Source organism: Labeo rohita, chromosome 18, assembly GCF_022985175.1.
Source record: "Labeo rohita strain BAU-BD-2019 chromosome 18, IGBB_LRoh.1.0, whole genome shotgun sequence".
NCBI classification, from domain to species: domain Eukaryota; kingdom Metazoa; phylum Chordata; class Actinopteri; order Cypriniformes; family Cyprinidae; genus Labeo; species Labeo rohita.
Window position 1 is genome coordinate 9060121 of NC_066886.1, and position 22085 is coordinate 9082205.

At 34.1% G+C, this 22085-nt stretch overlaps 1 protein-coding gene across 1 annotated transcript; it reads right to left on the reverse strand.

The window, feature by feature from the left end:
• Positions 1 to 758: 758 nt before the first annotated feature.
• Positions 759 to 20705, reverse strand: mlycd (malonyl-CoA decarboxylase). The gene is made up of 5 exons (XM_051135342.1): positions 20093 to 20705; positions 8412 to 8524; positions 8174 to 8330; positions 7728 to 7880; positions 759 to 3416 (listed from the first exon to the last, which is right to left on the reverse strand). Exons 1-5 carry the CDS (start codon positions 20630 to 20632, stop codon positions 2871 to 2873), a joined length of 1509 nt encoding a protein of 502 aa, XP_050991299.1. The 5' UTR covers positions 20633 to 20705; the 3' UTR covers positions 759 to 2870.
• Between the last annotated feature and the right edge of the window lie 1380 nt (positions 20706 to 22085).

Genomic DNA, 22085 nt, shown 5'->3' on the forward strand with positions numbered 1-22085 from the left:
GCTAAACAAGCCTCAGATTTTGGATGAATCTGAAGAGGACAAATGAACTATGTTTGAACCATATTGTGGATGCTCTGCTAACTTGCCCAGCAGTTGCCATGGCAACCTCATGTATTTGCCTCATAGGAAAGCACTTGATGTTGTGAAGTATGTCCATCCAGCCTTGGGCCTGTGACTACAGATGCGTTTTCCTCACTTCCTCCCTCACTGTGGGAGGAGTTTCTCAAGGGCATCCTTTAAACATTGTCCGCTTTGTTCTATTTCCACCCCGTGCTCGGTTTAAGTGAATATCATAAATTTATCATCAATTTATTTTAACTTTATTTCTCACTTCATTAGTTTCTAGGGCACCGCATGGAGGGACGGGAAGAAGGGGAGAGAAGATGTGTGCCTCTCCTTTGAGAGTAAAAATGCAATTTCACAGTCAACTTACACTGAGATACTTTACACAACAATAGATGGAAAAAAAAAAAAAGACAGGAGGCCTACTTGAATACTGCAGTCTGTTATCAGACACTAGAGACGGGAGTCATGAAGGAATAAAATGCTTGCTGGAGAGTGCTAAATCTCTTTAAACACCACCAGTTAAACCGCCAAGGAACGGATCTGTCCAAATGTGATAGGATCTGGCCCAACGAGATAGCGTACTGTCCTGTGTTAACTTCAAAAAAACGTTTGAACATCCTCCATTGCCCAAAATCGATCAAACCTCAGAGATAGTACATCACCTTTACAATGGAAACAAAAGCAAGAATCAGTTTTAGGAAGGTAAGCAGAATTTTAATTCATAAATAAATAATTTTATGTGCTCACTGCACATTGAGACACATTTCACATTCATACAGACAGGCGTTTCACAGTGAATCAGATCACACTAATGAAGGAATCAAAACATCATTTATTACAGCAGCTTCCACTCAGTCGCGCTGGAACGCTCTCTTACGTACACACGCTGAGAAGGCAAAGACATGACAGGGGCTGATAGATTCTTCCCGCTTCATTACCCCCAGTCTTTCAAAGTGTAGCACAAGTCCACATCAAAATCAGCAGCCGGCTAATCAAACAAAGGCTCAAGCGCTGCTGAAAAGGACTACGGAAAATAGATTCATGTGGACGATTAGCCTTTTCTTGCTTGAAATTAGTGGAGATTTGGCACACCTATAAAAATTAAGTGAAATCTCTTTGTAACATCACCAAGCAGCATGCTGGGTAATAATAGTAAACCAGATAAAAGGGATAGTTCACTTAAAATGCAAATTCTGTCATCAATTACTTACCCTCATGTCATTCTATGGCATTCATAATTAAATTGTTTGTATTCACTGTCCCTAAGGTACAAAGAGAAAAGGTACAAATATGTACTTTTAAGGTACCGATATGTACTTTCAAAGTACTAAAATGTACCTTTAACGTACTAATATGTACTGTTTAGGAGTAGGTAAGGTACAAAAATGTATGCTGGGTATGATTTATAGTTGAATTGTATATATTTAATAGCTGTTACATAGTTATTGGATCCCAAAATCCTGGATCCACACATTTACGACAAAATAATGACGAAAAAATGAACCATTTTGTCTTTTGTCAACACTATCTCATAACCAATTTGTACGTATTTTGCATAGATTCTAATTCATACAAATTCGTATGACCTCATTTGTATAATTAATTGTTTTCTATGTATTTTATGTTTTATAGTTTAATTGTATATATTCTGTAGTTTGTACAGTTTTTGGATCCCAAAATCCTGGATCCACACATCTTTCTGTCAAGTTCTGTCAACACTTTCTCGCGACCAATTCGTACACGTTACGAGGTGGCTAATTTGCATGAATTTGTCACTTGTATAAGTGATATTTTACATGTATTTTATGTTTTATAGTTGAATTGTATACATTTAATAGTTTCTACATAGTTATTGGATCTCAAAATCCTGGATCCACACATTTATGACAAAATAATGGCGAAAAAATGGGTCTTTCTGTCAAGTTCTGTCACTTTCTCACGACCAATTCGGACACATTTTACAAGATGGCTAATTTGGGCTGAGAAACACTCAACCCCCAAACTGCAGATTAAAATCAGACAATTCTGTCTGTATTGAATAAACTCTGAATCTTTCAGAATATGGAAAAAACTGCAATTTGTCATTTTCAATGACAGCTCTCTCAAAATAAAGTTGTATATGTTAACAACATACTGTATTTAACAGTAGTGAATGCAGTGTGTCAAGTTCCCAAAAGAAAGTGGTCCGTATTACATATGAACTATACTTAAAGTATGCTTAATATTATAAAACAAGCTATTTAGCCTTGCTTAAATATACAGATTGAACATCAATAGCCTCAAATGTCATTGGCTCTTCAATCAAATCTGTGCCATAAGTGCGATTTGAGAGCAAAAAATTATATACATTTCAATTTACTCTTCACAAAAAAGTTGTATGGCTTCACGGAATATAGTGGATAAATCACATGGCCTACTTTAATACTTCTAATAATGTTTTATCGATGACATTATGTTGTCATTGTGAATTACTGCTAGATAAATAAGCTGCAGGACTATTGTCTAAGGAAGAAAGAAAGTCATAAAGGTTTGAAACAACTAGAGGGTGAATATATGATAAAAGAATTTTCTTTTTTGGGTGAACTATCCCTTTAAAATTGGTTTAGTGGATTCTTGTCTTTCAGAAAGGCAGAGTACAATTGTCCTTTTCTAAAATAACAATGAAATGTGACTTGCTGGTTTCAGTTGTAGATCCATATAAGGCTTGTGTTAGTCCACCCTGTGCATTTCAGAGCTACCAAAAAGGATAACACAGAATTTAAGTGCCAACACATTTTGTTCCAAAGTAGAGCCACAGATTTGACTCAGAGTTTGCTGTTCTTCTGAAACTGCGACACGAGTCCAAGCACATGCTCTGAAGCCTTAATGACTTTATTCTGCATGTAGGCAACGCTGTTAGTGCTGGTCTCTTGTAAAAAGTAGCGATAATTGACCATTATGCCGCAAGAGTTGGCGATCCCTCGTGGGCTTGTGTCTGCTTGCCAGTTCAGCCTCCACATGGTGGCACCATTCTGAAGGTGGAAGTTGGCTACAGGGTTTAGGGCGTAGCCCCGTCGTTTCTCTCCGTACAGGTACCAGGCGCAGAGTCGCATTAGGGGAGGTTCCAGAGCGCGGATCAGGCGGTCGGAGCGGATCCACTCGCTGGTGATGATGAGCCTGCGCAGGGCTTCCAGAGCTGGGGCACCAGGGGCGGCTCCCGTCACATCCTCCACCTCCCTCCATTCCAGCTCAGACAGGAACTCAATGGCACGTCCCTCTTTCTTGTGCTGTCCGAGAACCCCTTGTAGCCATAAGGAGAAGCCAGGGATGGGAGACAGACTGGAGAACTGGGCCATGTGGGGAAATTCACTCTGCACAGAAAGGTAAACACAGTTAGCTCTCAAATACACATCTATACCGACACACACAAAAATCATATATACAGCTGAGGTAAAAAGTTTGCATTCACCTGGCAGAATCTGCAAAATGTTGATTGTTTTACCAAAATAAGAGGAATGATACAAAATGCATGTTGTTTTTTTTATTTAGTACTGACCTGAATTTGATATTTCACATGAAAGACGTTTACATATAGTCCACAAGAGAAAATAATAGTTGAATTTATAAAAATGACAACGTTCAAAAGTTTACATATGCTTGATTCATAATACTGTGTTGTTACCCGAATGATCCACAGCTTTGTTTTTTTTGTTTAGTAATAGTTGTTCATGAGTCCCTTGTTTGTCCTGCACAGTTAAACTGCCCACTGTTCTTCAGAAAACTCCCTTAGGTCCCACTAATTTTTTAGTTTTTCAGCATTTTTGTGTATTTGAACCCTTTCCAACAATGATTGTATGATTTTGAGATCTATCTTTTCACACAACAACTGAGGGACTCATATGCAACTATTACAGAAGGTTCAAATGCTCACTGATGCTTCAGAAAGAAAAACTATGCATTAAGAGCCGGGGGTGAAAACTTTTGGAAAAATTGGGATGTGAACATTTTTCTTATCTGGCCTAAATATCATGTATATTTTTTTCATTTAGTACTGCCCTTCAGAAGCTACAGAAGATACTTACATGTTTCCCAGAAGACAAAATAAGTTAAATTTACCCTGATCTTAAAATTCCAAAAGTTTTCACCCCCGGCTCTTAATGCGTTGTGTTTCCTTTTGAAGCATCAGTAAACATTTGATCCTTCAGTAATAGTTGCATATGAGTCCCTCAGTGTGATGCTCCAGAAGGAAATACTGCATTAAATGCCAGGGTAAACTTAACTTATTTTGTCTTCTGGAAGACATGCAAGTATCTTCTGTAGCTTCTGTAATAGTTGCATATGAGTCCCTCAGTTGTCCTTAGTGTGAAAAGATGGACCTCAAAATCCAAAATCAAAATTCTGAAAAACCAAAGAATTTGTGGGACCTGAAGGATTTTTCTAAGGAAGGGTAGTTTAACTGTTCAGGACAAAAAAAGCAAAACAGCTGTGGATCTTATTCAGGTCAGTACTAAATAAAAACATGCATTTTGTATAATCCCTCCTGTTTTGGTCAAATAATTAACATTTAGCAGATTCTGCAAGGTGTATGTAAACTTTTGACTGTATATTTTACAGTAAATCGAGAAGAAATTGCTGAATAAAGTCATTATTTTTGTTTTCTTTGCACACAAAAAGTATTCTTGTAGCTTTATAACATTACGGTTGAACCACAGATGTCATATGGACTATTTTAACAAACTACTTTTCTGGGCCTTGAACGTGTCAGTTGTGTTGCTGTCAGAAAGTCAGCAAGCTCTCGGATTTAATAAAAAAAATATCTTAATTTGTGTCCCAAAGATGAACGAAGGTCTTACGGGTTCGGAACGACATAAGGGTAAGTAATTAATGGCAGAATTTTAATTTTTGGGTAAACTATCCCTTTAAATCAGATCTATATATATTTCTCTCCTCATTCTTCTTTTTCTCTCTATTTTTTATCCTCCATCCGCACTCCATTTGTACTAATTTAAAAACCATGTTGAACAAGTCCACTGTGTCTCTTTCTCATCCCCCACAAGGACATAGACAGACTCATTTTCTCTCCCTCTTCTGCCCACATTCAACAAGAAGAAAGCACCGAACAAACCAAACGTGTCAGACTGGCCCCGGAGGAGCAGAGATTTTGAGTCCTCCACATCTCAAGTCCATCACACTTCCCTCCCGCTCTCATACTTTGCCATGCATCACTCCTTCAGACGGGCAGGAGTCAAGGAAGATTAAGCTTGTCCAAGGGTCACTTTTCATTCATCAACTCAATTTACTGTAAAACATCAGTCAGCAGGTTTAAAGCTACAGAGAGCGAGAATGAAAAGTAAGGACAAGAATGTGATATAGAAAGCGAGTGCAAAAGAGCCCCATGAGGTTTCTGCTGAAAGACAAGCAAACCCTCCTCCCTTTCTCCTAAATCACACCGTGACCTTTCTCTAACTCTTTTTTTCCGACTATCATCCATCCATCACTCCAATCGTCCCCTTGTGGCATGGTGAGTCACCTTTACTCTTTCTTCAGCAGAAGGATGAGCTCCGACTCTTAGATACTTTACACAAACCAAACAAATTCTCTCAAGTTTTACACACATCTTTAACATTTCCTCAGATTTAATCAGTCAACAATAATTACAAAGTTGTAAAACTTGGCACGTACCTCATCACATATGAACATGAAACCGCATGGCTTGTGTTTCAGGAAAGTCTATTGATAACTAATAGCAGAAATAGCCTTAGTAACAATACCTAGAGCAACAACAGTGACTATAGTTACCGTGGTAAATTTTTGTAAGGGTCGTATGGATATGTATGGACCGAGATAGGGAGAAGAAAAACAAGTGAGCTGCATTTGCGCACACACTTCAAAAACTAATACAATCCCAGAGCATCAACATGCACAATTTGCATGAAATAATATCTATCAACTGTCCATTTCCACTCAAGTGATGCCTTCAATCTCTCATCTGGGTAAATCAGCTCTCTGAGAACCGGAGAGCTCTTTACTAGGGTTAACCTCTATTACTCAAACAGCCTTCCAGCACTTTGTTTCACCAACATTCCCGCTGAAGCAAAACTCATCTGAATCTATAAACCTGAGTGCCTCTCGTTTCTTTTCCATTTAATTTCGCCTTCATCTAGTAAAGAGGCAGGAGCTCTGTGACATGCCGTGTGTCCCTCTTTCTTCGTGTTATTGAGGGTGACAGCTGAAATTTTATTAGTTTTCCTGGATTTTTTTTCCTCTCTGTCAGCTAGAAATGTGCTAAAGTACAACGCCTGGCACTAGGTGATGCTGTTTTTACAGTTTTTAGATTCAATTTTGCACTGAATTAATTAATTAAATTGCATATCAGTTTTTGCTGACAAAATGCCCAAACCAGGGCTAGCTGATATCACAAAAGGAGGGGGAAAACAAAGAAAATCTTTTTTTTTTTTTTTTTTTTTTTTTTTTGCATTGTAATATATATAAGTGAAGGTAATTTTAAAAATCATTTTAATGTATATGTATTAAAAATTATGTAATGTAACATTATGTAATGTATAAAAAAAATGTAAATATATATTTATATATTTTCGTTTTATTTTTGCACTGAATTAAACCATGAATAAAAAAAAAACCATGAATAAAAATATATATATATATATATATATATATATATATATATATATATATATATATATACTGTATATATATAAAATACACACACACACTACCATATATAAAGTAGATATGAGTTAAGGTAATTTAAATAAAAAAAAAAAAATTGGAAAACATTACTTTTTTTAAACTAAAAATGTAAAACAAAAATTAATACAATTTATACAGTGTAATTATATATTTATATTTTTTGCTTTATTTTTGCACTGAATGTAAAAAACAATATGTAAATTTGATTAAAACATAATTTTAATTACTTTAAAAAAAAAAAACTTATTTAAATTGTTTTGATTATTAATTAAAAATGTCTAAAATAAATAGTAAACACACACACACTCTTATAATAAAATATATATAAGTTAAGGTAATTAAAAAATACATACATAAATCATTTTGTAAAATATTTTTTTTTTAAAGTACATTATGTAATATATTTAAAAAATGTTTTACATTTTTATTTTTCCGGATAAAAAACAATTTGATTAAAACATAATTCCAATACAAAATAAAAAGGATATTTAAATTGTTTTGATTATTAATTAAAATGTATAAAATGAATATAAAATACACACACACTCCCATAATAAAATATATATAAGTGAAGGTAAAAAACAAAACAAAAACAATTTACATTTTGTTTAATTATTTAAATTAAAAATGTATAACAAAAATTATTGTATTTATACAGTGTAATTATATATTTCTATATTTTTGTTTTATTTTTGCACTGAAATGTAATAAAACGATATGTAAATTTGATTAAAATTTTAGATTATTAATTATTAGATTACCTAAATTAAAAACATAATTTTAGAAAAATACAGACACACACACATACTTCCACAATAAAAAATTATATAAATTACTTTAACTGTAATATTTTAAATATTGTGTTAAAAATACTACTTCACTTCACTACATAAGTAGCAATAAAAGGACAAATTCCTTGCATTTATTATTTATCTACAGAGATTTGATGCAATAGCTGTTCATCTGCTCACCTGCAGTTCTCGGACCACCCTCTTGATGAGGTAATTTCCAAGCTCCACCCCCTGCAGTCCAGCCTGAGTGGAGGAGATGGAGTAGAAGATGGCCGCATTGATCTTGTTCACATCCTCGTCCGCCTCTAGAGTGGAAAACTCTCTCACAATTCCCTGGGAAAATAAGAGGCACACAGTAAATGAATAGACTCAAGCAGACTCACTGAAAGAATCAGGAACCATAGCAAACAGTTCTGCACATTTTAGACACAGAGTGCTGTTTTTGGAGCATCTAACACCACTACTGCCTCCTCACACATTTTTTTCTGATCCTAGCAGGTACTAGTGAGAAGTAATGATGCTTTCTTCTTTCATGAACCCAATAATACATTTACATTCTATTTGACCATCAAGCCATAAATTATTCTTTGTGATGAATAACAAATGTGATTTTCATTTGCATTTACCTGAATATTATTTGCTATGTCCTCTGTTAAGGCAACGTGCAGCACCACTAGTGGTTCTCCAGGCATGGAGGCATGTGTGAATGCGTAACACCTCCGGTACGGTCCGACTCTGCGCTTGAGATCCGTCCAGTTCCGCACAGGATGAACCGCCTCGTACCTGTAGGATCAGACAAAGGAAAAAGCTCAACTGGGAAGGCAAATAAAAAGGGACTGTTTATACATATGAGAGAGATCTTACTGGCTGATCTTCTGAAGGATCTCGCATGGGGACTGCCAGGTGATTCTTTCAAGTCGAAGTAACCCGACGGAGAACCATTCTGACAGAAGACTCTTCAGAGTGCTGTTCAGATCCTAACACACCAACATATACAAACACAAGAATTGCATTGAATAATGTGCGAAGTGAACATGCAGTTTTATCACTGGAACAGACATATAGTATAAAGTCTTGTATTTTGTGTGCAATGCCATTGTGCTACCGGCGTCCCAAGTTCGAATAAGGGACTCACGAACAACAAATCGGAGCTGACTGGAAGCGAAGTGGGAGAGAAATAGGGGGCGGGATCGGGAAAGGTCCTCAAGTTGCGATTTGAACTCGTAGCACAATGGCATTATATATGAATTTGTGTTTATCTTTATATTTTATGTTTTAATTTAAATTTATTTTTATGTGCTTTTGCCATTTTATTCATTTTTTAAACATTACTATTTAAGGTTTTAATTTATTTTTATTTCAGTATTACTTTTTTTTTATTAATTTCCAGTTATTAATTTTAGTGCTTCAACTAAAACTTAAGCTTTTCATCATATCATATTTATAATTTCAGCTTTATTTCAATTAACAAACATAATTTTTTTTTTTTTTTCCGTTTTAGTTGTATTTCAGTTTGAGTTTTTATTAATTTTTGGTTAGTGACTTTACTTTTAGCTTTTTGCCAAGGCAACAAGTTTTTCATCTAATATTTATATTTTATTTTATTCAAGCATTATTCAACAAAAATAATAGTTTTTAATAGTTTTAGTTTTAGTTATCAATCAGAATCAAACCGAACCAGACACACAAATTTTCTATATTCGGAAAGTTATGGGACTTTTAAATAACTTTCTTTTTTTTTTTTCATTACATCCAACACAAATCTATTATTCATAAAAAGTTAAACAATAGTATTTTTAAGACATATTATTATTTAAGTTTTAATTTATTTTTATTTCGGTTGTAGTTTTTTTTTTTCCAGTTTTAGTTTTTATTAACTTCTGGTTAGTAGCAGAGTTTTTCATCTCATATTTTTATTTTATTTTATTTTATTTTATTTTATTTCCACTTTATTTCAATGGACAAAAAAATATATATATTTTTTTTCCAGTTTTAGTTTTAGTTATCAATCAGAATCAAACCAAAACAGTTTTTTTTTATTATGTTCTGTTGTTATGTTTTATTTTATTATGTTCAAATTAAAACAAAATATATTAAATAACTTCTTTTTTCATTACATTATCCAACACAAATCTGTTACACATTAAAAGTTAAACATCAGTCTTTTTTTTAAATATAATTATTTAGGGGTTAAATTAATTTTTATTTCAGTTTTAATTATTAATTTCTGGTTAGTAATTTTAGTGCAAACAAAAATAATAGTTTTTAATAACATTAATAGTTTTAATTATAGTTATCAATCAGAATCACACCAAGAGAGACTTTTTCCCCAGACACACAATTTTTTTATTTGCAAAGTTATGTTCAAATTAGGGCTGGCAAACGATTAATTGTGATTAATCGCATACAAAATAAAAGTTTGAGTTTGCACATGAATGTGCTTGTATTTATATGTACACATCATAACTGCACACACATAAGTACACACACATATATTAGGCAAACACAAACTTTTATTTTGTATGTGATTAATTGTGATTAATCGTTTGCCAGCCCTAGTTCAAATTAAAACTAAATATTTTAAATAATTTTTCCATTACATTATTCAACGCAAATTAAAAACTAAACATGGTTACACACGTAAAAACTGAACTGAACCACCCTGTAATGCTACATTCCCAGTGCAAAACTTCTTCCTGTCTGCACTCGGACCACTTATGATAACTAAGCTGCAAAAATGGGTCATTCAGAAATCATCACAGTATTGCAAAAAGACTATTTACATATATTCTTAAGAGAAGAGCCACAAAACCAGCCTGTTTAATCCTAAGGGTCAAAGAGAGTACTGCAAACGGTCATGCAAAACGAACTCATGTGCAAAAAACCTTGACTAATATGACTAAAAGAATACGCTGGAAGAAGTGTAAAGCACGACCGTTTTAATATTAGAATTCATGTGCAATACCCGTGGATTTTCAAGAATCCTACTCAGTACAGCTGCGCTCATAATGGTTCCTAATTATAAAGTGTGCAGCTTCCGTCGAGGGAATTAATATTTCACAGCCACTTTCACAAATCGCATGCAGCAACCTCACCAAACTCACAGTTGCTGCCATTTCATCCGTACAGTACACAACACTTTCAGACGAGTCTCATTTCCCTCCGCAGCTCTTAGCTTCTGTTTATTTGCTCCGGCGGTGTTCTCATTAGAGGGCCGGGATCGGCGTTAGCATCCATAGGAGGACGCTGAAAGATTTCTGAGGTAAACACAGTTCCATTTCATCAAAGAGCTGTTGCTCCCCACATGAGATATGGTTGTGCTCTCTCCCTCGAGGGTCAGATTTCTTTCATAATGGTGATGAGCAACACAACACGCATACAAATATCAGGATCTAGTCGCACAAAGCGGCTTGAAAAATTCTACGCAAGCCTGTCCCACAGATACATGTGCTTAAAAGAATTGTGGACCTGTCAATCAAACACGCACGCTGGCCATCAGTACGTGCTTGGGCTTCATCTATAGGTAGTACACGTAAAATCTGACCTTATTGTAACGCTTTCAGCTGCGCCTGTGAGCAAAAATATCTCGAATTACCATTTCCCGGCACGGCTTTTTCCTTATAAACCCGCTCGCTTAGATCAGCATACATAAATGTGCGGCTAAGTGATGCATTTGTATGTAGAAAATAGCCAGGGGGTGTCAAGGTAAAGGCTCCCAATAGCTCAATAGCAGCAAAACAATCTAACAAAGTTGAGCTTGTACAGCGCTGCCTGAAAACACGATGGCTGTTCAAGGAAAGGCGGCCATCGGGGACTCGACTGGCAGTGTAGTCTACGGCATTTTGCTTTTCTGTCTATCTCAGCTCTACTCGGAGTGCAATCCACAGCCCTTGGCCGCCCCAGCAGTCACCGTTCCACTTAACTTTAAACTCATCAAATCCTCTCTGGGCTGGGAAATTACTTTTAAGCATTTATTCGGTGTTCTACCTTAAAATTCAGGGCAGCTGAAAGCATTTGAAATTCTTCACCCAAAAGAGTTTTGTATTTGCTTACACGGCTGAATTTACTAGAGGGCCAGGCGCGCAACTTTGATATGTGCCATCGCACTGCAGGCCACAACTTTCAAAAGCGCTGCAGTGTTTGGGCCGCTTTATTTATTTTTTTGTACGCATAAGGGAGAGGAAGATATCGAACTCGTGCTAAACTATAAGCGCCGAGGCAGATAGAGATCACAAATTATTAATCCCACCAAAGTGCTGGAAAAACCTTTGCCACGCTGAAACTTAAAAGGGCAGAGAACATTCGCTCGGTGGAAATAGAGTGCAGAATGGAGCAAGAATGTCAAGGACGTGTCAATGGCTCCGCCTGAACAGAACCTGAAAGTGGGCTTTTGACATTCTCTGATTTTACTGACGCCAATGAAAAGTGGAGGAGGCAGGTGCAAATGGAAGAAATCTGACATTAAAGCAATTTTCACCTGTTCGTACATTAAAATAAAAGCCTGTTTTACACTGTGAGCATTTGGGGAAATGTAGGTTTGTAAAATATGCTGGAAAAAGGGATAGTTCATCCAAAAAAACTAAATTCTCTCAACATTTACTAAGGTTCTTTTGAGGAGCATAAAGATATAGAGTGAAACCAAAGTTAGACACCTTCAACATTCAACAGTTTATAGTCGCTATAATTCAGAAAATGGTAATAAAATATTAAATTTTACATTTTTGAAAATGGTCATAAAACTCAAGAGTTAAACTGTGCCAGAATAAATTCATCTTAATAATCTCAGATAATTTTGATATAAAGGTATGTAACAAAATATGGTCAGGTCAAACTGTCAAATTTTTGGTCCTAAATTTGTATCAGTTTTACTGGTAGTCCACTGTATGAAGAATTTTTGGATGTAATATGTCAGAGTTTACTTTATTTTGCTATTCACATCTACATAAATGAACTATAGTGTCCTGCACCCACTAGTAAAAGTAAATGTATATCAAAAATTATATCTGATGTATGAATTACTTTTGGTTTGACTAAGTCCAAACAACGTTGGACGCCATTAACCTCAACTTTATAAAAACAAAAAACTTTTTTTTTGTGTATGTGTGTATTTATTGTTGAAAAACAATTTTTAAATTTAAAAATACAGTATATAAAGTCTATAACTTAAGCCATTTCTATATGTTTGTTTAGCTAAACTGACGTTCAAAGGTTTGAGTAAGCTTTTTAAAGTTTTTCTGCTCTTTAAGGTTGTTTATTTGGTTAAAAATGCAGAAAAATCTGTGCAATATTGTGGAATATTATTGCAACTTAAAATAGTGGTTTTCTATTTTAATATACTTTAAAATTTAATTTATTCCTGTGATGCAATGCTGAAGTCAGTATCACATGATCCTTCAGAAATCATTCTAATATTCTAATTTGTTATCAATGTTGAAAGCAGTTGTGCTGCTTAATATATATATATATTTTTTTTTGGACAAGAACAGTATTTATTCAAAATAGAACTTTTTGATATCACTTTTTATCAATTTAACACATCTTTGCAGAATAAAAGTATTAATTTCTTTCAAGAAAGAAAGAAAAAAAATTACTGACCCCAAACTTTGAACGGTAGTTTATATTGTTACAAAAGATTTCCATTTTGAATAAATGCTGTTCTTTTTAATGTTTTATTCATCAAGAATCCTGAAAAAAATATCAGAGGTTCCCAGAAATACTAAACATCATAACTGTTTCCAACATTGATAATAAATTAGCGTATTAAAATGATTTCTGAAGGATAAAGTGACACTGAAGACAGGGAATAAATTAAATTTTAAAGTATATTGAAACAGAAACCCACTATTTTAAATTGCAATAATATTTCACAATATTTCATTTTTTTCTGTATTTTAAATCAAATAAACACAGCTGTGATGAGCAGAAAAGACGTCTTTAAAAAAACATAAAAAAATGTACTGATCCCAAATGTTTGAACAGCAGTGTTTATTTATTTTTATGAATATTTTTGAAGTGCTCACACTGTGTTAGTCCTTAAATTGGCATGTCTTTATAATACCATATAGCCTCAAAAATACATATATTATAATTTACATTTGCACTAATTAACGGATTAACAGTGTAAACACTTCATTTAATATTATCATAAATGCTGCTTAGCAAAATATGCTGAAAAATTATGGAAATTGCTTTTTCCACTTTATTTAAAATATTTTTATTCTGTTTAGGTGCATATTTTTTTATAAAGTCACATATAAAATGTGTATATGCAAAACACTGTAATCATTTGAAAAAATATTACAATATTAATCAAATAGATATAGCTATTGCAAACAGTTTTTATTTGGATCCCAGCCCAGATTTTTCAACAAATGCTTTGAATACAGTTTTTGTTAAATGCTTCAGAGAGCAGATCTCTCTTGCTGTATAACGTACGCTTCTAATGTAAATCCTAAAACTAATGGACTGAGGAAATGTAAATGTCTTACTGACAAGGCACCCGATGTAACTTTCAATCATTAACACTGCAGAGGACATGTCAGTGTAGTCATCCTAAATTGCTCTGGGAAAACCACTGCGAGCAGCCTGCTGACTGTCCAATACAATGCAGGTTTGGAGGAGTTGCGCAGGGCACCTGTTTGAATCTAGACAGACTATGTCTGTTTATCGATTATATATCAAGAAATGCACCTGGTCAGAGATTTGATCTGACGTTTCTTCGGGATCCTGATAATTCTGCTTGGAAGAGTTGGGGATGTGTGATTAAATTTTACTGCAAAGCTCAGCACCTTAGCTGTTCTCTGTCTTGAACGATTATTGTCATTTTAACACATTTTGTTCTTCAGCACTGTGGTAGGAGGTGAGCTAAATCAGTTCAGGTGCTAGTTCACAATTTATGGGGTTCAGATCTAGCTTTCACTCTGTCTGTGAAGCAGAGGTGTAGAAGTCATTTTTCTCCATATCTTTCCACTAATCTTGGGAAGTTCATCTGTCATCCCTAATTTCCAAATTAATATGTTTAACATTAGGGAAAATACCATTTGCTCCATGGTTGTTTCTTCATCTGAACAGACTTTGAGAAATGTTGCATTACATCACTTGCTCACCAATCAACCGATCCTCTGCGGTAAATGGGTGCCATCAGAATGAGAGTCCAAACAGCTGAAAAAACATCACAAGCAATCAAGTGACTCCCATCCATCAATTATTATTTTGTTAAGTGTAAAGCTTTGGATTATGGGCTGGTATTTTGGCCAGGAGCGACTGTTTAACACATTATTAATGGATTTGTTTCTTACAAGCAAGCAGCTTTTCACTTCACAAGCTGTTAACTGATGGACTGGAGTCATATGGACTACTTATTGATTATTATGATATTTTTATCAGCTGTTTAAACTCTCATTCTGACGGCACCCATTCACTGCAAAGAAAAAAAAACAAGCAATCAAGCGACTCCAATTCATCAATTAATATCTTGTGAAGTGTAAAGCTTTGGACTTTGGCCTGGTATTTTGGCCAGAAGTGACAGTTTAATACATTATTACTAGATTTGTTTCTTACAAGCAAGCAGCTTTTCACTTCACAAGCTGTTAATTGATGGACTGGAGTCGTGTGGACTACTTATTGATTACTATGATATTTTTATCAGCTGTTTAAACTCTCATTCTGACGGCACCCATTCACTGCAAAGGATCCATTGGTGAGGAAGTGCAGTGAATAGGTGTCGTCAGAATGACAGTCCAAATGCCTGAAAAAAACTCTAGTCCATCAATTAATATTTTGTGACGTGTAAAGCTTTGTATTATGGGCTGGTATTTTGGCCAGAAGTGACCGTTTAACACATTATTAATGGATTTGTTTTTAACAAACATGCAGCTTTTCATTTCACAAGCTGACAATTGATGGACTGGAGTTGTGTGGACTACTTATTGATTATTATGATATTTTTATCAGCTGTTTGAACTGTTTGAACCCTAGTTTGAACTCTCATTCTGACGGCACCCATTCACTGCAAAGGATCTATTGGTGAGTAAGTGATGTAATGTAATGCTAACTATTAAGTGAAAACATGCTTTGCAAGGTCACACTTCTATCCAGTCTGTGTACAAATAATATCCTATTTAACTTTTAGCACATTTTACAGAAAATTGTGATTTGTTGCTTGTCTGTACATGCTTATGTAACTAATCTTAGCAATGGGTCAACTGACGGACGGTTAGATTTGGGCTTACCAAAAATGACCGTACCCCACAACCGGCTGCTATTTCAACCCACTGTCACTAGCTCATAGACATATTAATGACACAGATTTTTTTCTGATAGGGCCCAGTGGGCTGGAGTTGTGCCAGACGGCCTCTCTGAAGCGTTCCTTTGGGATATGCTGTAATGCAATATTATTATGGAGAGAGCGAAGCATGGGGCGCCAACGCTGAGATCTGTGCTAACACTCACTAACAGGTAAAAAGGCTTTTAAATGAAGTGCAGAATAAACAATGATCATGTGACCAAATTATTGCTTGGCTGAAAGTCAGCTTGACATCAATGGTGCTTTCAGAAAGTATTTGGCTTTCATTGATTATTTCCCACTCTGCAAAGTCAAATTATGCCTATTTAAATGAAATTTTATTAGGTAATTCTTTCTAATGTTATTGTTATGTTAATGTTATTAAAATACAGAAAAAAATAATATTATTACAATTTAAAATAACAAATATACTTAAAAGAAATTAACTTATAATGGAACCTGTGATATTTTTTTTTCAGGATTCTTTGATGAATAAAAAGTAAAAAACAAAACAAAAAAAACAGCATTTATTCAAAATAGAAACCATTTCTAGCAATATAAGTCTTTACTATCACTTTTTATCAGTTTAACGCATGCTTGCTGAATAAAAATATTAAATTCTTTCAAACAAAACATTTCCATTAAAAAAAAATGCTGTTTTTTTTAATTCATTCATTCAAAGAATCCTGAAAAAAATATTAAGCAGTACAACTCTTTTTAACATTGATAATAAATCAGCATATTAAAATTATTTCTGAAGGATCATGTGACACTAAAGACTGGAGTGATGATGCTGAAAATTCAGCTTTGCATCACAAGAATAAATTCTATAAAGTATATTAAAATAGAAAACCACTATTTTAAATTGAAATAATATTTCACAATGTTACTGCTTTTTCTGTATTTTTAAATCAAATAAACGCAGCCTCAATGTGCAGAAAAGACTTCTTTAAAAAAATCTTACTGATCCAAAACTTTTTTTTTTCAATCCACCTGTAGAAGTCTACAATAAATGCTGACTTTGAAGTCTCATTACTACAACAGCAGATCAGATCATCCCTGCTGCCATGAAGAGCAAAGAGCTGCCCATGGAACTTTGAGATAACGTTACAAAAAAGGAAGAAAGAAAAAAAACTAGATTAATCTATAAAAAGACTGGCAAATCTTCAAACTTTCCAAGAATCACTGTGAAGTCCTTTGTAACAAAATGTGTGAAAAACACTGGAGTTGAAATTGGCATGCCTTCAAAATAAGCATCAGGACAAGGTGCTGTGCAAGTGACCCAGAGACTGTCTACAACACTAACATCTCTTTGACTGAAATGGAGGAAACTGCCCAGAGTTCAGTGATTTCTTTGCACTTCACAGAGCTAGAGCTGAAGCTCACTTTTGAAAAAGACAGATGGTGTCACAACAAAAGTTTGCTAGGCACCACAAGACAAAAACACAAAAGTATTTTGGAAGAATTTATACTTTTTTTTTGGTCTGGTAAGACCTACTTACCAGTGAAAAGACTTAACATACAGGAATCTTTACTCTAAAAGTCTAAAAGTCACATCTTTCGCAAATGTACACTACCAGTCAAAAGTTTTTGGACAGTCTCTTCCGCTCACCAGGCCTGCATTAATTTGATCCAAAGTACAGCAAAAACAGTGCAATTTTGAAATATTTTTACGATTTAAAACAACTGTTCTCTATTTGAATATATTTTAAAATGTAATTTATTCCTGTGATTTCAAAGCTGAATTTTTAGCATCATTACTCCAGTCATATGATCCTTCAGAAATCATTCTAATATTCTGATTTGATGCTCAAAAAACATGTATTATTATTATTATGTTGCTGAAAACAGTTGAGTAGAATTTTTTCAGGTTTCTTTGATAAATAGAAAGTTCAGAAAAACAGCATTTATCTGAAAAAGAAATCTTTTGTAACATTATAAATGTCTTTATCATCACTTTTGATCAATTTATAGCATCCTTGCATTTAAAGTATTTTTATAATTTCTTTCAATAAATAAATAAATAAATATATAAAATAAAATAAATTATACCGCCTCCAAGCTTTGAATGGTATAGTGTATAATGTTACAAAGCTTTTTATTTTAGATAAATGCTGATTTTTTGGATCTTTCTATTCAAAGAATCCTGCACAAAATATACTCAAGTGTTTTAAATATCGATAATAATAATAATAATAAATGTTTCTTAAACAGCAAATCAGCATATTACAATGATTTCTAAAGGATCATGTGACACTGAAGACTGGGGTAATGAAGCTGAAAATTTAGCTTTGATCACACAAATAAATTAAATTTTAAATAGTTATTTTAAATAGTAAAAATACTGCACAGTATTACTGCTTTTGCTGTATTTTGGATCAAATAAATGCAGGCTTGGTGAGCAGAAGAGCCTACTTTTAAAAAACATTAAAATTCTTAATTTTAAAAAACTTTTGACTGGTAGCGTAAACGAGGCTGTCTTATGTCACGTCTAATTTTTACAGCATATTTTTTAATCATTTTGGAAAAGACATATTATAAATGTTCTTTTAGCTGAAAGATTGACACCTAGTAGCTTCACAGCCTGCATTACTTTCACTCATATCCTTATTTTCATTCTTAAAAATGTAAATATTGCATAAATAATGTCCATACTTTGCTAAGTCCATACTTCTTGTCATCAAAGGCATTACAGACAAATCCTTAGAGAGAAACAGTGTCATAATGGAGTTTTTTTCCCAGCAGAAGAATGACCCATTGGAAACAAGAAATGCCTTCGGTGACTTAAAAAAAGGTTTGTATTCTGGAACGGCCACACTAGAGCCTAGACTTGAATCCTAATGAAAAGCTTATTCTCAGTATTACCAAACCCAGACTATTTTCACATTTTGTACACTAGTTCTGAGAAAAAAGATCTCTGGAATTCTGCTGAATGGAATTTAAAATTGGTAAATGTGAAAAATGGAACTGGAAGCATAATCAAATTGAAATAATTAACACACAAACGAGCAAAGTGATGTGATAAATTTTAAAAATGAATGAGACTGAGTTCTTCATGCATAACATTCCTAAAAGCATAAGGCTCTGACGAAAAATCATTTATCTTCTTTCAAGGATAAAAACTGTATCGATTTGACCAAATTTGGAGGAGCCATAACAGGAACAAAATGTGAGGCACTGTAGACTTTGTACATACAACAGACATGTATCCATGACGTCACACCAGGCTTAAATTAAAATGGCATGCCATAGATTCAAGTGTATATTTGGCACCAAAACATTACAAACTATGTCACAGCTGAAGACTGTGACGTTCACCAATGCAGGACAAAGTTCATCTGGCTCCAAACACAACCAGCCATGCGAAATCAGAGACCACCAGGATCTAAAGTAGGGGAAAGGGCACATCACAAGTTCGCATGCCATGTCATAACCAAAGCCAATGTTAGGAATGCAGTATTCAGTGACACCATTGGAAAAGCCAGAAGGTCATTCCATGACATGTGATCCTATACGGTGTTCATTACAAAGATAATGCTGATGTTTCTACGAAGATATCATATTTTCATTTATTTATAGTACAAAATTCAGACCTTTCCCCCACAGAATTCAGTTTTTTGCTTTTGTGACAGAACAAAAAAAGAACTTTTCCTTGCAATTGAAATTTATATCTCACAGATTCATGCTTTTTAATTTTATATTTTGCAATTGGTAGTTAACATCTCCCAATTCTGATGTATATCTTCACAATTCTATGTTCAGTAAAAAAAGTCAATTGTGAGATATTACTTTAGTAACTTTAAATTAGTGCTGGCAAACGATCAATCGTGATTAATCGCATACAAAATAAAAGTTTAAGTCTGCCTAATATATGAGTGTGTACTGTGTGTAATTATTATGCATATATAAATATAAACACTTGCATATATATATATATATATATATATATATATATATATATATATATATAATATTTACAAGTATATGCATTTATTTTAATTTTATATAATTTATATTATATATAAATAAAAATATTTTGTACATAAATAACATATTTCTCTTAAGTATATACACATTAATTTGTGTGTAATAATTATAATATAAATAAATACACACAATACACACATATATTAGGCAAACTCAAACTTTTATTTTGTATGCGATTAATCGCGATCGCCCTACTTTAAATGTTTAGATAGATAGATAGTTAGATATATTTCTACATATCATAAAGAGTAACAATAAAACAATGTATATTTACCCTCATATGTGGGCTGTCACTACTTTTTGAGGACACGAACTCGATGAGATCTGCCCTGAGGTCCACCAGAAACTTCACCCCGCCCTGAACCCTGCTGATGTGGGTGAGAAGCAGTCGGTACCGGGGTGTTAAACTGTACCGTAACCTGTCCTCCACCTGCAGTATGGTGGCCACATCCCGGCCCTGAGTGTCCAGCAACTTCGCAGCCAGGTCCGAAGCCCATCTGTGATCTACCCCGAAATCATGAGACAACTTCTCGAGAAGCTCCAGCTTTTGCTCTTTCTCTAAACTCTTGTAGAAGTGCATGAACTCCAGACTGTTAGTTTCAGGTGGAGGTGGAGATTTGTCTCTCATCTCATAGGTGGGCAATGGGGCCACTGTCTTTCTCAGGATCTCCTCCATGCTGTTGTGCACTGCTATGGACGAACATGGATACATGCTGTTGAATTCCCACACTCGCTGGAGCGTTTTTAACACTGCTCTTTGTCGATAAGACTTTAGCAAAGAGTGCGCGGCTGTATATAAGCGGAAAGGTGTCATAACTCGCCTGACAAATACGCACCAAAATAAACCTCGTATACTGTGTTGCAATTCACATTCACTTCCGGGGTTTCTTAAAGGAACCGCGCACAGTTGTATGTCAAATGTATGACAGCACAGTACACGGCGCAATGGACCCTTTTCACAAGCCTGTGATGACGCGTTTCAACGGTCATCATCATCATAAATCCTTTAAAGTTTTTTATATTTGGATTTTTAAAAATATCTATGTACATTTATAACACTATACTTTGGATTATATCACCTTTTCATCAAGTTACAAAAAACTAGTTAACGCTATGCGAGGGTGTTTCTTCTGACTGCCGGTATCAGTCCAGCATATGTTTTTTCCTTTTATTGAAAGTCGTGAAAACACTATCGTGTAGTTTTTCTTTTGCTATTTGAGCAAATGGGAATGCAAACAATATATTTGTGGTACTCTCCCGTTCATTGTTCTCAGATTTTACCCAACTATGACGAACCCGGAAATGTGAGAAAGGTCCGTTTGCTCACAAACAATGACAGGTGTTCCCACAAACTCATGTGAAGTAAGCTTTTAAAACGACGTTACAGTAATATACTGAGATATTTCAGTAAAAGAAAACGGTATATAAAACATGTATGCATGTCCACTACCAGCCAAAATTTTTTGAACAGTAAGATTTTTAATATATATATTTTAAATAGTCTCTTCTGCTCACCAAGCCGGCATTTATTTGAGCCAAAGTACAGCAAAAACAATAAAATCTTGAAATATTTTACTAATTAAAATAACAGGTTTTTTATTTGAATATATATTTAAAATATTTTTTTTTTTTGCACCATTAAAAAGCAGTTATTTTAAACAGTAAAATATTTTTGCTTTTGCTGTATGTCGGATCAAATAAACGTAGGCTTGGTGAGCAGAAGAGACATTAAAAATCTTACTGTTTAAAAACCTTTGACTGATAGTGTGTGTGGATCAGTAAATAAATAAATAAATAAATGATATGAAATCTGTCAATGTATGCAATGTATGTGAAGTCATACAACTGCATGTATTATACAACTGCATTTTTATCATTACCTTTAGATGAAGAATAACAGATCTTCAGGTTTCTCTTCTGGAAATGTATGCAAATTAGTTTATATTAATTACATAATTCCGTGGGCATATTTATACATTTCAGAAAACTTGTAGTACAAAAAAACAATCGCCTTATTAAACCACAATTGGTGATATCTATTAGTTAAAATCTTGCCTTGCCGTACACAATTATCAGGCCATAACAAATAATATTTCAAAAGATGTATAACTATAATAATTAATTATATTATTAAATATTATTTTAATTTTATTGCCATTTATAATTAAATGCCTCCTTTACTTTGGAAGCAGTGACAGCAGTGTTAGCCAATCAGAAAACACAGAGACGGCTCTCTGCCAAAATCAACCAATGGCATGGGCTTGAAG